The sequence below is a fragment of the Bombyx mori genome, chromosome 15, assembly GCF_030269925.1.
Source record: "Bombyx mori chromosome 15, ASM3026992v2".
NCBI lineage: Eukaryota > Metazoa > Arthropoda > Insecta > Lepidoptera > Bombycidae > Bombyx > Bombyx mori.
The window spans coordinates 15,113,416-15,131,026 of NC_085121.1; the positions used below are offsets into that span (position 1 = coordinate 15,113,416).

A 17,611-nucleotide genomic window follows, 5' to 3' on the forward strand; every position below is an offset into this window, starting at 1 on the left:
GCTCCAGTAACCACTTAACACCAGGTGGGCTGTGAGCTCGTCCACCCACCTAAGCAATAAAAAAAAAGAAAGAATCGACTAAAATGATATTAGAAAAAATATATTTAATGAAATGAGATGAGATGATCACATCTTCACACATCACATTTAATTTTATTAATTAGCCACAAATGTAGAAAAATGAAACAAAGGCGCTGAATATAACTTCTTGGGATCCTCCAAAAAGTCCAACGAAAGAGTCTTACTAAATGACCACCATTTTACTGAGATTAAATTTCATCCCATATCATCTCATTTCATTTCATTTCATTTCATTTCGTTTTCATTCAAATTAAAATAAGACTTGACCTAAAGGTCTTAGTTACTAGGTCATAAAAACCCTTACAAAAAAAGGACGTCTATGATATCTTATGAATGAAATTGAATAGGTGTGCAAGTTATGGCAACACAGTACAGAAAAGTAAATAAATATGGCAGCCAAGGACATGGTGGGTGTGTAAATTTGTAAAGCAGTACGCGAACGTATTAGGTGATAAGGTGCGCGTTTGTGTGGTCTGCAATGAATATATAAATCCGAGTTAATAGTGAATGTATTTCAGTGATTATTTTTGGACGTATAATTAAGAATTTATTAAATCGATGACTCCGTGCAATGAACAAATTGAATTAAACTTATGTTGTGTTGGAAATTCTGCTGTGTAGTCATAAAGTAAGTTTTATTACAGATATGCTAACACCTTAAACTCTGTAAGTTCTAAGTTGTTTGTGTCGTCAAGATGTTTTATAGCAGTGGTGTTGAATTGGTTCCGGGGTGCCATTGCGGCTGTCGCGGCGACCGGGCACACCTCCGTTGACCTATTTTCTGGTTATTGCATCCAACCTAACTATTTATGTCTAGGGGTTTAAAGTAGGGCGACGCCGACTTGCATCTTAAGAGTCTTTAATTGAATTCTAAGGACAGTGGAGGTTTGAATTATAGTTTCAAGAGGATCGTAACAGTCTTTTTAGTAATTTAGCAAGGGATCAAATAAAGCTTTATACAAGATTTTTATATATATTTCCAATATCTTTCAAATGTTATCTGCAAAATAAGGCAACACTTCAAGAACCTGCAATTATACTGAATCAGGAGTATTCAAAGCTATTAAATGCGTTTTTTTTTAACTACAGAATTACCTTTAATAAAATTCCTTTACCTAATTACAGGTACTGAAAAAAAAGATAAATGAACAGTCCATGCAACATAATGAACTCAAATACAGATAAAGTGATATTTTATATCAAAGAAATTCAAAAGGCATCAGTATGATGGACTCAGAACTACCACCGGGAAGCTGCAATTCCACTGGACATCTGTCCACAATAGGATATCACACCTTGCCTGGTAAGTCAATTATTTAAAAAAAGTTGATTTAATTTTTTTATTATATACTATTACAGTAATAACCATTGTAGACATTTTAATCAATAAATAACTAGTTCTAGATGCACTTCATGAGTTATGCAGGATTACATTGTAAATCTTTCCAATTTATTCAAATGTTGACTAAATGTTGTTAAATATTTTTTATATCATAGCAAAACAAAGGTTAAAATTTATGATTATTCTATAATTACCGAAAATTAAAGATTTTATAAAACTAAAACCCTCCTTAAAATTATAAATGAAAAAGAACAAAAAGGCTGGTCTAAATTTAGATTTCTGCCATGTTATTAGTGCTGGAAACACATGAAATCAAAAAGGTACAGCCAGACTCTCAATATGAAATGTTTTTAACAAAAACATTGATTGAGACAGGGAATGGATAGTAACATTGTAAAGTTTGTTTGACCTAAATCATTGGATATGATATGCTTGTAAACTCGTAAAATTATGTGACCATGCTGGTGTGCAAATCTCATCCATTACATTATTTAAGTATCCAAATGTTTGCTGCATCTGTAATGAAAAACTGTATCTCACACACCTACATTATTTGCTTGTTTTAAGCTGTTTAAATCTACTAACGAAATGGTTTCCTCACAATTCAAGTCATTACAAGATGTGCTTATAAGGATCAATAAAATATTTAACATTTAACAAAACAAATATTTTTGTGGTTTTGTTTCTCTGATTTTATTTCATTATTTTTTTAACATTTAAGAGGGTGGACGAGCTCACAGCCCACCTGGTGTTAAGTGGTTACTAGAGCCCGTAGACGTCTACGACGTAAATGCGCCACCCACTATGAGGTATAAGCTCTAAGGTCTCAAGTATAGTTACAACGGCTGCCCCACCCTTCAAACCGAAACGCATTACTGCTTCACGGCAGAAATAGGCGGGGTGTTGGTACCTACCCGCGCGGACTCACAAGAGGTCCTACCACCAGTAAACTCACAAGAGGTCCCACCACCAGAAGAAAAGAAGTTTTAGGGCCCTACCGCACGCACTAAACGACCCCCCTGCACTCTTACGCCCGACGTCCAGAACTTAGACATGATTAGTATAATAGACTCTTAGTGCAAACCCGCACAATATGGTCCGTGAAACACTGCCAAATTATTTCGTATTTCTTTTAATCCCAATGATTTGTCATCTCTGCTGTTATTCATATACATTGAACAAACATTGTATTGTGTACACCCATGAATAATAATTTTATGACATCATATTATTTTTGACTTGTTTGGATTTGTGTTAATTAGATATGAAACAAGTAATTGCTAAGTAACTCCCACTGACGTGAATTGTAGATGTGTGTGTGAATAAAAAATTCGAACACTTTACTGGAGCTTTTAAATAGGTAACTTTTTTTTCAGTTAACACTCCAACTTAATTTTTTTTTAATGCCCATGTAAGCAGACGAGTCTACAGCTCCCTGATGGGAAGTGGTTATGGTCACTCATAGACGTCAGCAGTGCCAGGGGCACAGCCAAGCCGGTACCTACCGCTATCAATTATGGTATGCATATGTTAATAACACTATATCATCAGACTAAAAGTTTATCCCTGATAACTCGTCTTTTCGTATTAAAAGTGTACAATTTCCAAAAATATTCGAAATTGAGTGAATATGCGGAATCATTTGGTATCACCGGTATATTTCTCATAAACACTGTCAAAAGAGCGTAGTGTTAATACATAATTTTATCTTAATTTAAAAAACAGATAATGTAACGGTTAAAAAATGAAAAGTAAATGTTGCAAAGAATATTAATATTAAAAATATCACATGTTAAACTTTTAAAACACTCTCCAGTAAAATTAGTAAGTTTTGAGATTATACAGTTTTAATGCGAGAAGACGTAACTGTGATTTAAAAACGTTCTGATAAATAACATTTTTTTACTCTACCTTTGCTGGTAGCCTTAGAGGACTATGCCAGCGTTACGAATAGTAACTCCTACCTACAGAGTATATAAGGAAAAGTCAAGTCTATAGGCTTCATTTAATTACATATAATATTTAACATAGTATTCAAACAGCAATGCATGAGTGTTTTACGACCAGCCCACTGAGTTTCTCGCCGAATCTTCTCAGTGGGTCGCGTTTCCGATCCGGTGGTAGATTCTGCGAAGCACTGCTCTTGCTAGGGCCAATGTTAGCAACACTCCCGGTTAGAGCCCCGTGAGCGCACCTACACGTCAAGGAGAAGCTGAAATAGCTTCTCAGCATAGGTAGGGGGAAAACAATTACGGCATAAATCGACAGCATCGTGGTACCTACCAGAGCTTGTTACTACATTCTACCATCACTAAAGAGCAGTTGGAAATCGTTCTACGCTGATGTAATACTAATAGAACACTGTACCTACCCATTCACCTGTGAATACCTTCTTACTTGCATTTCCGACCACACCCAGGGAACAATATTAGGTAGATGCACGAAGTAATGTAAAGATATAATGTATAGATAAAATTTCGGTGTTAGTGACCTTATCAAAGAAAATAAACAAGTTTTTTAGATTTTTTTATTTTTTATGGCCCGTGTAGGCAGACGAGCACACGGCCCACCTGATGGTGAGTGGTTACCGTCGCCCATGGACTGCCCACGATTCTATGAATAGGGATCCGGAATTATTAGAGGTACTCAATACAGTGTCCGGACACTGCGATCTTCCGTCCGGAATCTGCGATATTATTTGATATTTATATAGTTCAGCCACCATACTACTTACCTGATGATTATGAATGAATTATAAATATCTAATAGTGCTAGAGCCTTGAATCACGCGTAGATTTAAAGATAAAGTTTTTCTTTCTTTAAATATAATTGAATAACGCTATATAAAGATTTTGCATCAATAAAAACCGATAAAACAGATAAGAAGATAATTTTTAATTGTTTCAATGATTTTTTTATCTCCTTATAATTTGTGTTATGTTCATAAATAAAGTAGTGTCTCGTAATCTGATGTTATACGATAAGTATTTAAATATTTCAGTTTACTTCGATATTTAACCCAAATCATACCAATATTTACTGGTACCTATTTCTGCCATAGCGGGTAGACAAGTATAATAACTGTAGATTAATTGGTAAGAAAAAAAATGCGCAAAAGCAATAAGATGATGCGTGAATTTTCACTGCAAAAGTTCGAAATGGGTCATTTGACCCGTTATGGTATGTTTAGTGTTAATCCGTTTTATAATTGTCGCAGGCCGCATGCACCATTCGGCCAGTACACCGGCCGGTGTGGATGGCGCAGGCGGGGGCTCCAGGACGCCCCCCGCGACCCCCAAGAAGGGCGGCAAGATGCTCGCGGTCAGAGTTCAGATGCTAGATGACACTATATCAATGTTTCAAATACAGGTGAGTCGATAGTCTTTGCGACTTAATTTTTTTTTTTGTTGCTTAGCTGGGTGGACGAGCTCACAGCCCACCTGGTGTTAAGTGATTAATGGAGCCCATAGACATCTGCAACGTAAACGCGCCACCTATCTTGAGATATAAGTTCTAAAGTATTTTTTCTAAAGTTTCTAAAGAATTTTGTCTGGCCAATGAAGCATTGTATATATCATTATTAAAAACATAAATATTAGTTTTTGTCTAACATAACTTGATGCATAATTTTTTTTAGATAAAATATTAAGCAATATTGATACATGTTATCAGGGCCGGTGGGAGCCAAAATTTTCTCCCGGACAACCGCTCTTTTCAGCGCCTCCTATTCAAAAATATAATTATTATGATAATTGAACAATTACATTATGTATAATAGTCGCACAATATAAAATTAGAAAAAAAAAACTGCTTGGCCCGAGGTCAAATTTTCATCTGCAATGTGGCCCGGCCCGATTATCAAAATATTTGCCCACCGCTGTTCTAGTCTCAGTATAGTTGCAACGGCTGCCCCACCCTTCAAACCGAAACGCATTACTGTTTCACGGCAGAAATAGGCGGGGTGGTGGTACCCACCCTAGCGGACTAACAAGAGGTCCTACCACCAGTAAAGAAGATGTATAGTTTTGTTGGTGTATCCGTTGCTTACAAGTCCCCCAATTTGTTAACGGGAGAGCCACAGGATTCGGATTAGGACATTTATCTATGATATAACTAAATAGTTATGTACATATATACTTATAGTTTGAGAACTTAATCAAATCGTGCATTTCCGATCGCGATGTCACAACAAAAATGAGCAGAGTAAATAAAATGTCCACGAAATGTGTGAAAATTTACATCGTTTACATGCGTCTTTTTAAAGCGCTCGTCACGATGAGATGCAAGGGTTTATAAGCGTCGCATGATTGATGATGATTGATGCTAACGATTCACTCGAGTTTATTTTCATCGATCTACTTAGAATAGACCAGAAATGTGGACTTCTATTGAATCGAAATAAATGAGAAACGGTATAAAGAAATTAGAGTTATGGGATGTGAGAGAAGTCTTTGAGGCAACTGAATGATCTGATACCTGGACACAAGCGGGAAACAATATTCATAAATTTCGAGTAACCCTTAACATCAGAACCGCATAAGATTGAATCTGTGATTATTTTCTACTATATCTAGCTGCTAACCTACAACGTCTATATATTAATACGTGAAGCAAAAACTTTGTATCCCTTTTTACGAAAATTGCGCGGACGGAAGAGTATGAAAGTTTCCACACTTATAGAGAATATAGAGAAGAAGTGCACAATGCTAACATTTTTTTTAAATAATGCATAAAAGATACATTAAATCAATAAAGAAAACATTACACACACTACATACCATGTATTTGACGCACACACGCATGCATACTATTTATTGCAAACTTTTGTTCTTGACGTCTGGTCAACTTGAGAATAGATTAAATATTGGTAGCCTTGGCGAAATTTGTGATTATAGAAGTATAAAATACAATCATAATAGTGTACAAACTTACAATTCCAATTAATTATAGTCGAATTTCGACTACTGTGGGACCTCTAGTTAGTATTATTTAACGAAATGTTTTCCCAAAATTGGTCGCACATTCGTTTGTTATATATTACATGTTATATACCAGCGCATTTTTTTTTTAAATTGTGTCTATTAGTGGCAGCTCACGGCCATAGTCAGCCACAGGAGTCAGTCATAGGAATTAAAATATCACAATATTTTAAATATACTTTTCGATAATCTCGTCCTTTTACTAAATGTATCAACATAACAACACTTTATTCGATGTTTTCCAAAAAACACATTTTTTTTATTTGGGTCTCTATAATTCTAAAGATGCGATGTCTATGGATTCTAGATACAACCCGACTACAGATAAGCTTGAACTCGTTGACCCATCTAAGCAATAAAAAATAACTTAAAATAGTTGATTAAGTGAACACATATAATATTTCATTTATAAGCACGAGGTGAACCCAATTCCAGGCGCTTTTATCTTTTCGTCAACGAACCGAGTTCAATCAGCCGTCGCGAGATGAGGTGTTGATCTCACGCGACATAAAAGTAATGTGGACGTTGCGCGCCTTATCTGACTTTTGATAACGTTTTTAATTGAAATGACGCGTTGCCCTCGCAACGGGAGATTAGATTGTTCATGACCTTTTTTTTTAGTCTCAGGAAAGAATTTTTAATGTCTTTTGGTGATACAACCAATACCGTCTTTACCATAAGGGCACACGGGGCCCGTGCCCAGGGCCCCCATTCTCAGGGGGCCCCGAAGGACCGACAATTTGGTTACCAATTGTAGTCGAGACCGCCATTTTCGTAGCTTAAGAGAATAAAAAATGAATTGCGAACAACAATGTTACAAGAACGGCTGAGTAATTTGTCAATTATGGGCATAGAAAGTGATATCCTTCAAAAAGTTTACTTTAAAGATATAATGAAATATTTTGCTCAACAGAAATCCCGAAAGAAACCATTATCGTAATCGTAACCAAAAAACCAGCAGCATCCTAATATAATTAATATTATTATATCATACTGTATTTGATTACCTATAATAAATGGTCATACTCAGTAAAAAATGTTATTATAATTCGATTTTTTTACTTTCCAAAAGGGCCTCAAATTCTTGTGTGCCCAAGGGCCCCAGCCTAGTTTAAGACGTCCCTGGATGCAACGGTAACTCGTGTGCTTCTTCTAAGTACATAGTTTGTCGGTGGTGTAAATGACCTCTTGTCGTAGTCGAAGCGCAAACTTGAGCGCTTAATAAAACAACGTTTTAGACAAAAAGATTACACGTAGGTATTCAGATAAATTATTCATGAATCAAAATCGACTTTGTTTTCGTTAGATATGTTAATTTTACAAGTAAATTAATCAAAATTTGGTATTCAATACTGCGTTACAGTGTGTTGTTTTTTTTTTTTGCGAAAATCTTTAGTATATTTAAGTTAACTAGTGGTCGCCCGGGAGTCGAAATTCGACTATAATTACATAATTCTAAAATTATAAGTTTGAACTTTGTTAAGGGTCGGTTGTTAAAGACTATCATATACCTCAATAATAACAAATATAGGCCAAGGCTACATTAAAGATGAATAATATTGAAAACAAAACAATATTAATCTATTCTCAATTTCACCAGACTTTAACAGTAAACTAAAGAGTATATATGCGTGTCAAATACACATAAGTGTGTGTAATGTTTTTTTTATGGATTTAATGTGTTTTTATGCACAAATAATAAAAAAAATTAATTTGCACTCCTTCGCTATGTAAACTATAAGTGTGGAAAATTCATACTCTGTCCGCGCAATTTTCGTAAAAAGGGGTACCAATTTTTTCTTCACGTATTACCTAATATATAGATTTACAATTTAACATACCACACATTACACAAAAAAAGAAACAATTATTTTTGCGCGTAATCGAGTGATACCGTATTCTTTGAATTGGTGCTTTTTGTTAAAGCAAACACAACACGGATAGCTTTAGTAATGTGAACTGTTCTGGACAATCTACTATTTATTAAGGTAATCCTTACTACTAACTAGAATTTGTACATTCACATACCATTCGAATTTGGAATGAGCTCCTCTTCAGAGTGATTCCTCGCACTGTGTCATTATATACTTGAGGTTTACGGTGAACCTAGTATTGATGACGTTGAAGTGATAATAAAAAAGGTAGCAAGACGCTCTATTTTGAAGGAATACCTTTCTCGTAGTTTCTAATGGGATTTCGAGGAATAGAAGCTTCAAAGAATGTTTACGACAAAATGCATTCAATTAACACTATATCGCAATGAAATCTTGTTAACGAAATACAATTCACATTGTATCCATCTTCCACTTTTCAATCGTAACTAAACTATCATTAGCAGGCAAAGTCTTACAAGGATTCTCTCGCCTCGCAAGTTTTGTCGAGGATCTATTGTTATCCGACAAAATCCTAAGTCACGGTATCCGCACGTACGACCTCCATCCACACTGTCCGATCATTGTAGGCTTTGTGGGACCTATTTCGGATTTTCGGGGTCCTCTCTCTGAGAGATCTAGGTCGTTGGCTACGTTCATTAATTTTATTATACCATTTTGTTCTATTGTCGTTCTCTTTCTTGTGGTGTAATAACTAACCTCGTAGCTAGACAGAAAATTATCCAAAAAATCTGTAAAAAAATTTTTTTTTCGACTCTTTAAAGAGTTACCTGAGCCCATAGACATCTACAACGTAAATGCTGCAACCCACCTTGAGTTATGAGTTCTTAGGTCTCAGTATAGTTACAACGGCTGCCCCACCCTTCAAACAGAAACGCATTCCTGCTACACGTCTGAAAATAGGCAGGGCGGTGGTACCTACCCGCGCGGACTCACAAGAAGTCTCGACGCGGACGGTGACCGGAATCGTGTCCTGAGCTGTGATGAGTACACGGGAAGTGAAATTTTGTATATGTTTACCTGAGAAACGAACGAAAGAAACTGATTTAGATCGGGAATCGATCTTTAACTTCCTGGTACCTTAGTCACTAACCACTAGACCAGTCAGTACCGGCTTGTGAATGTCATTTCGTTAGGGGAAGAAGAGCCTTGAAGCTTAATGTTTTTCAATTAGCTTGTTGATAAAGAAGTGTAAACTTATTTTCTTACTAGCTGACTCGGCAGACTTCGTAAAACCTCAATCGATAAATAAAATACCTAGATTTTTGTATAAAATAAACTTAAAACAAACAAAAGGAATCCGTCCGACCGGGGACACATCAAAGGAAAAACAAAATTGTTATTTTTATTTAATTCCGAGCATTTTCATATTTATCTACCTTTTAAACCTTCTCTGGACTTCCACAAATTATTCAAGACCAAAATTAGCCAAATCGGTCCAGCCGTTCTCGAGTTTTAGCGAGACTAACAAACAGCAATTCATTTTTATATATATAGATAATATAATATTACTATGTTAATGATAAAATACGAAAGAAAGGAATGGAAATAAAAATCGTGAACGTAGTAATCTAATTTTCATTAAACGCTTCTTGTTTATTCGTGGAATGATAAATATGTATGAACTCCAACAAGCTTGCAGCAGCATAAATGTCCTGTTTGCTCTAAAAGATTCGGCCTATAACTAAATTGCTTAATGCGATCCAATCAAATCTCGTTTCGTATTCAGTTTGTCGAATAAACAACGTTAATGTAACAGGCTTATTACATTAGATTACACTATTAACAACTAGTTTTTTCCCGCGACTTCGTCCGCGTAGAATAATTACTTTGGCATAATGCTAAATTTTACATGCGACTTCATTTGCGAAAGAAAAAAAAACATTCTTTATTGGTGCTCCGTTTGTTTTGGTCGTGGCGTGATGTTATATAGCCTATATATAGCCTTCTTCAATAAATGGGCTAACAATGAAAGAATTTTTCAAATCGGACAAGTAGAGCGTTCAAACAAACAAACTCTTCAGCTTTATAATATTAGTATAGATAAAGTATGCTATTGTCGCTTTGGTCTCCGGGTATCGGTTGTGTTTTCTAAAAAACCTTTAAAGCTATATAACTTAAGGTTAATTATCGACATAATTGAGTTCAATAATTGCGAATATGATTTAGCTCTTTCGCTATTGCAGGTTTCGCTGTAAAATTTTGACGTTTTGTGGCGGTTGAGCATATTCACCGATAGTCGCGAAAGGTTTAAAAGCCCAGAAAACTGTTCCAAACGATCCGTAGACGGTGTCTGATCAACAATTCGAACGCCTTCTTACAGCGTCAAATGGAAATAACTCGCACTAAGTAGTCTCTGCCTTGTATTGGGAGTAGTACTTGCTAGAAAGGTTCTGTGCTTTGTAAAGCAGAAGACCTCTAGTGCAACTTCGCTCTGTCAAGGATTCCCAACGTTAGAAGTCAAAGAAGTCTACGTAGCTTCAAAAATAAAATAAAGGAGTCTGTCGTTGCTGAAAATCCCACAAGCAGATACCAATTTATCTAATGAAATGCGTATTTAAGTTCACGAATAACTTCAACAGTGAAGAAATAACATTTGCGTTAAATTTACGTAATCACATAAGACATAGAACTCGAGTCAAGACGAATGAATACCTACCCTAAGAATTCCACTACTCTCGGAAGGTTAAGAAGATGCTCTATGGAATTCGGCATCACGACATTGGGTACTTATTCGCAATATAAGCACGAAGCCATGTCTTCAAAGCATAGAATTCAACTAAGTCCAATTGGCCTCAATCGAAGTCTTTATAAGGCATCAATCGACATCACTAATATCCACAAAGTACGCTAGGTAGCTCTTGATGGGGCGCTATTTAATGCGGTATGATGAATTCAGCTTTATTGTACCTCACTCTGCAACTAAAGAAAATATCTCGTGAATTTATTCATTACATACCTTTGTAAAGCAAAAATAATTAAATTAATTTTATTTTAAACTAGCTGATCCAGCAAACTTCGTAGTGCCTCAATCGATAAATAAAAGACCTAAACTTTTGTATAAAATAAACTTAAAATAAACAAAAGGAATCCGTCCGACGGGGGACACCTCAAAGGAAAAATAAAATTGTTTTTTTATTTAATTTCGAGCATTTTTATATTTATTTACCTTTTAAACCTTCTCTGGACTTCCACAAATAATTCAAGGCCAAAATTAGCCAAATCGGTCCAGCCGTTCTCGAGTTTTATCGAGACTAACGAACAGCAATTCATTTTTATATATATAAAAATAAAGTCTATCATGTTGTCAATCATACTTTTAACACACCTAAATGTTTAAAATTAGCTTCACAGAATCATACTAGTTATTAAGGATGCCATAAATTAGAATGAACCTCATTTACGTACGGGGTTAGCTGAAATTGCTCATATGAAATTCAATTATGCACCAGCTCTGAAATAATTTAGTTAGCTCGTGTTCAAAGTTTCACATCAAACGTGAAACGAAGCAGCGAACTAATCAACTATTTAACGAATTTTTGTTAGCTTCTTTACGATAAAAATAATGAACATTTTAAAATAATAATATTAAAAACTAGCCGTACTCGGCCGCTTCGCTGTGCATTTAAAATTAACATTATTATTTATTGTCATTATTGTTAGGGAGTCCAACACTCATATAAATATTAGCCTATCCATTAAGTACATGTATATTGTACATGGATACCAAGTTTCAAGTCATTCGGATGTATGGTTTAGTAGTTATAACGGAACATCCGTAAAAACCACTGTAGATATTAGTTTAGATAACGTCGCTGTCGAACAAATAAATGTTGTGTGAGCCAAAAATCGTAACGCTTTGAGATATTGACGAAAAATGAGTCGACTATTATCAAAGCCGGCAATGTGAGTTTTGGACAATTATTGGTAAATCAGAAAAACGAATTATTGACTTTGTATTCCATTGGCAGTCACAAAACTCTTCTGAACGACATCTTAGATAAATAACAGGTTAAGTTAATACTTTATTTAATGCAGGTTTTGAACCGTATTCTTTGAAGGAGACGATTATATTCAAATCAATCTGTATTGACATATCAATAACATTTTTTTGTCCAAATGCACAGATTGCCACCTTTGATAATAGACGACTCAAATGACCCTTGCAGAATATTATAAAAAACTAGTGGTCGCCCGGTAGTCGAAATTCGACTTTAATTACTTGAAATTATAAGTTTGTACACTATTATGATTCTATTTTCAAAGAATATTATACTTCTATAATAACAAATTTCGCCAAGACTAACCAAAGAAAAATAATAATAAAGACAAACAAAATTTAATCTATTCTCAATTTGACCACAGACGTCAAGAACAAAAGTTTGACAATAAATAAATAGTATGCATGCGTGTGTGCGTGAAATACATGGTACGTAGTGTGTGTAATATTTTTTTTATTAATTTAATGTATTGTTTAGGCATAATTTAAAAAAATATTAACATACTGCACTCCTTCTCTGTATTCTCTATAAGTGTGGGCAATTTCATACTCCTCCGTCCGCGCAATTTTCGTAAAAAGGGATACAAAGTTTTTCCTTCACGTATTAATATATAGATATTCATAAACTTTAATCTCTCGATTTCCGTGAGTTTCTTGACCGTGACTGAAAACTGTAGAGTATTCGAAACATAAAAAAAAAAGAAAAATGTTCCAGATTGAACCGTAAAAATAGTTATGTTTACCATTCGCAATAAGGCAAGAAATTTATAAGGTATATACACATATAATATTAACAGATAACAGTAAACACGAAAAAGTGTACATGGTACATAATTTTTGGTATTTATTTAGTTTGGTAACGACCATGTCTTGATCAGAAATTGTAGCTAGATTTCAGTTATATCAACTTATTAATAAATTAACATTTCTGAATCTAGAACGTACATCGATTTCTGTAATATTGAGAACAATCGACTAGTTCAATATTAAAACTAGAACTACGTATTTACATACATATATACATCCTATTATATACAGTAAGTAATGATGTCATCCGCTTTTGTTTCTGTATTACTCAAGTACGTTGTGTTTTTCTTCTATTGTTTTTCTACAATAGCCATATCTAGTTTAACTAAATCTTAATTTTGCTTCTCAATATAACAGCATACCATAATGTAGGGTTTAGTAACACAAAAAGAACTCATAACAATGATGGATGACCAAGCTTGAATATAAGGAAAAACATTATTCTGATTCAATTAATATCTATATCAATTACGATTCGTTCCGAATACTTCACGATGTGGTAAAGGATGTATACTGACTTCGTACTGTTCGGTAGATCGTAGAATTTACGTTGTGATGTCTTCTCTCTTCATAATATACGTGTGCTTAGTTTACGAGTGCTTAGTTTACGAGTTTTTTAACGTTCTCGATAGCGTAAAAGTAACCTGAGATTTGTATGCAGCTCGAACAGTGCCACTGGCGGCAAACATAGGCAAACATTCCAACTCCATACAAATTTGACTTAACTTTTACGCTATCGAGAGCGTTAAAAAACTCGCACTAAGCACACTGATCGAAATGCCGATTACGTAATAGTAATGACTGGTGGAAATGATGAGCTCCGACGACCGCCTTACCGTCATCTTTGACGTCAGCTAAATAAAAAAGCACCAAGAGTATTGTTTATATTTAACACAAAAAGTTATAGATATACGAAATATAAGTGTAAAAAAATTGTTTTCCGACATTGCTGCCGTGCATGAAATTGTAACAGAGGGTATTAGGTTTTTCTAAAAGAACGAGCTATAGATGGTAATACTCTTGTAAGTATCACAGTCGAGTTTAGTGCACGAAGAGGGCATTTGTAGCCTGTCGTCGCGCAAAACGATTAGTGCCTACATATGCTCAGCTTAGTGTATGAATAATATTTAGGTCCATGTTAGATTAGAAGTTTCTTCCCATTTGGTCTTCGGGATTATTCCGTTTACATTTTGAATGTCAATCAGATAAACTTGACTGATTATCGACTAGTATAAGTATAATTAAAGGAAATAATAAAATACTAGTGGTCCCACAGTAGTCGAAATTCGAGTATAATGAATTGAAATTATAAGTTTGAACATGATTATGGTTCTATTGTCAAAGACTATATAATCACAGATTTCGCCAAGACTATAGACTATAGACAAATAATATTAAAGATAAACGATATTAACCTATTCTCAATTTGAACACATAAGCAATAACAAAAGTTTGATAATAAACAAAGAGTATGTGTGTGTTTCAAATACATGGTAGTGTTTGTAATGTTTTTTTTATTATTGATTTGATGTATATTTAATGTTTAATTTTAAAAAAAAATTGGCATTCTGCACTCTATATTCTCTATAAGTGTCGAAAATTTCATGCTCCTCTGTCCGCGCAATTTTCGTAAAAATGTGTACAAAGTTTTTGCTTCACGTATTAATATATAGATAGATAATGCTTTCTGCCACATCCATAATATAATATACGCGTATTCCAAATTCGAAACGTTCTTTTTCCGCAAGCGTCTCGTAACGGTATGCCGGATGAAACGTATGCAATATGTATTCTGGCTGGTTTACATCCTGTGATGTTGGATTCTATACTTAACATTTGGCTGAATATCGGTAGCGGGAGTTTCGATACTACGGATCACGTACGGGGAGTTCGAGAGGTCAACGGACGAATCGGTCGATTTCTAGAATATTTTCGTATTATTACTATAGCGCTGGTTGTATTCCAGATTAAATGAAAACATCTAGAAAGATGAAGATTGTGTAAAGTCGATGTTCAATTGTTGATTACACGAGTAACGGTCGCGTTTACGACTAGCTCAATTCTCTGTCCTATATTTTTAATATTTGACATCGTTTTTTGTGTAGCAAATCTTCGGTCGCAGATAAGAAAAAATTCTAGAAACATCAATAATTACCGGGTTAAATGAATGTAAAAGATTTAAGAGAATGTAGTCCGAAACGAACCTAAGTGAGTTGTAGATGTAACCACTTAACACTAGGTGGCCTATGAGCTCGTCCATCCATCTAAGCAATAAAAATAAATAAAAACATAAAAATGCAGTCACGATCCTAAGACAATGACGTAAAGACTTAAGAGAGATTTACAATATTTAAGTAATCATTTAAATCGGTGAGATTCAGACAAAGTTAACAACACCAATAAGATTAGGTTACGTCCGAAGTTGTTCGGCGATAATACGGTAACGTGTAGCATTCGATTTGTTTCAATCTTATAACCAGAACTTTAGGTACTGTTCTTTACTGTTCTTTAGGTACTGTAAAAGGAATATTAATAAGGTATTCGATTCGTGTAAACTGTTATATTTCTGTGAGAAATCGTGTTAGGGTTGTCACGTGATTATTTTTCTAGACATAACTTGATTGTACATTAAATATATCGTTACAAAGTTTCTATTAAGTTTTCACACCAATCAAGTTATATCAGTGACTAGCTGACCCGGCAGACTTCGTAGTGCCTCAATCGATAAATAAAAGACACATCAACGAACCATGCAGCCTAACAATTCGCCATTACCCATACCTGCATAGTGCTCTTAATGATTCAATATCAGAGTAAACATTAAATTATTTGTTGGCGGTTTCTTGAACGAGAACTCTTAACCCTTTTTAACCGACTTCAAAAAAGGAGGAGGTTCTCAATTCGACTGTATCTTTTTAATGTTTGTTACCTCATAACTTTTGACTGGGTCAATCGATTTTGATCATTCTCGTTTTATTAGAAAGCTAAAGCTTCCCGTGTGGTCCCATTTCAATTTAGTCCAATTCTGATAATGGTATCCATGAGAACACCATATGTCTTAAATTTGCATTAAGCACGTGCGCGACAAATAGATGAATAACTCAATAACTCAATATCACGCCAACCAATTTCGATGATTATTGTATTGTATTATTGTATTATTTAGTGTATATTAATTTGTTTTGGAATATCTTTTTTTTATTTGAAGTCTGTTTTTGTTAAAGCATGTCTATTTACAATTATTATTTATTTTAAATTTTGAGTAGTTATCTCGTTCAGTAGGTTAAAAACCGTACAATAGGCTATTTGCGATTTTGCTCGTGTCGGCCCTTATCGGCTCTGGTAGCGAAGGTTGGCGCACAGCCAGATTTTATCAGTAAGCCTCGTCCAGGCTGTTTGATTGCTCCAATGAGTCCATTGTTCTCCTTCCTTATGCTGCTTTACGTGATTTATACTAGTTTTTGTTTTTTTTTTCCTACGTATTCTGCTAATAATTTTTAGCCTTCATGTTTAGAGGGAGTAAATAAATTTCAATACAAATGTAAATACTATACATTTTATTCGTCGCATTATTCGACTATGCTTCGAATTTTCGGATTTGGAACAAGTTTTTTCTAGAAACTACTGGTTACCTTCTTCAGTTGCAAAGCAGACCCCTACTCCTGTTTGAATGTATTGTATAAAAAAAAAGTGACTTTGCATACATGTCTCACGGTGGGTGGTGGTGGCGGTCTATGACTAATCACTTGCAATGAGTTAGTAAATGAGCTCCTTTCTTCTTGTAGAGAAACACCACATTTAGAAATAGTACATATTTCACACAACTTCTGTTCATACATTTTCCAGTAAATGTTATAAATTTCTCGTAGGTTTGTTCAAAAAGAGATTTGATTATGAAAAATCAACTTCTATTGCACTCAACTTATTTATTAGTGTCAGTTGAGCCGACACAATGCTTATCTTTGCTACTCGTGAAACTTTGAATACGTTTGCAATTCGTTGGCAAATCAGAAAAATCCGTTTAGGTAGAAGACTTCAGTAAATAATTTCAATTTCATTATCATTTTAACTATCATTGAACTATCATACAGATAGAATATCTTCGACCCGAAACTGTCAAATCTTGATATGGGTCATTTCATATCGTAAAGGGGATGTTCGAAATTTATACTGATTTTTTTCTTCTAATTAAATTAAATGGTTGTTTTTGGAGGTGACGTAAGCAAATTTTAATTGCAAGGAACTCTCTCAAGATTTTCTCGTTTCGTTAACCAGCAATTCTTAGAAGTAGTTTAATTAATCGACCCTGTGCTATTCCGAATAAGGTCGCCTTTCCTTGGAAAACTCGACAGTGACGTCACGCTTTCATAGCTTTAAGAGTCCATAAATAAATATGTATAAGCAAAAATAAAACGGGTTGGCCTAATTGTTTACGATAAGAATAGTCGTCTCTTTTGCTCTGTTTTGTGGTGATATTTTATTGTTATAATTTTACGGTTAATAAAATCTA

The 17,611-nt window shown here is 34.6% G+C and overlaps 1 protein-coding gene across 10 annotated transcripts in view; it reads left to right on the forward strand.

Moving 5' to 3' along the window:
* Positions 1-416: 416 nt before the first annotated feature.
* LOC101736960 (FERM, ARHGEF and pleckstrin domain-containing protein 1) overlaps positions 417-17,611 on the forward strand; it is a 71,568-nt gene continuing 54,373 nt past the window's right edge. For 8 of the 10 annotated variants that reach the window (XM_012697354.4, XM_012697355.4, XM_062672747.1 and 5 more), the window contains exons 1-3: positions 436-709; positions 1,207-1,384; positions 4,641-4,792. In XM_012697354.4, the coding sequence (XP_012552808.2) occupies positions 1,306-1,384; positions 4,641-4,792 (231 nt within the window). In that variant the 5' untranslated portion in view covers positions 436-709; positions 1,207-1,305. Of the gene's footprint in view, positions 710-1,206; positions 1,385-4,640; positions 4,793-17,611 lie in introns of all 10 variants that reach the window. The other 2 variants (XM_062672746.1, XM_012697351.4) reach the window with 2 other exon arrangements.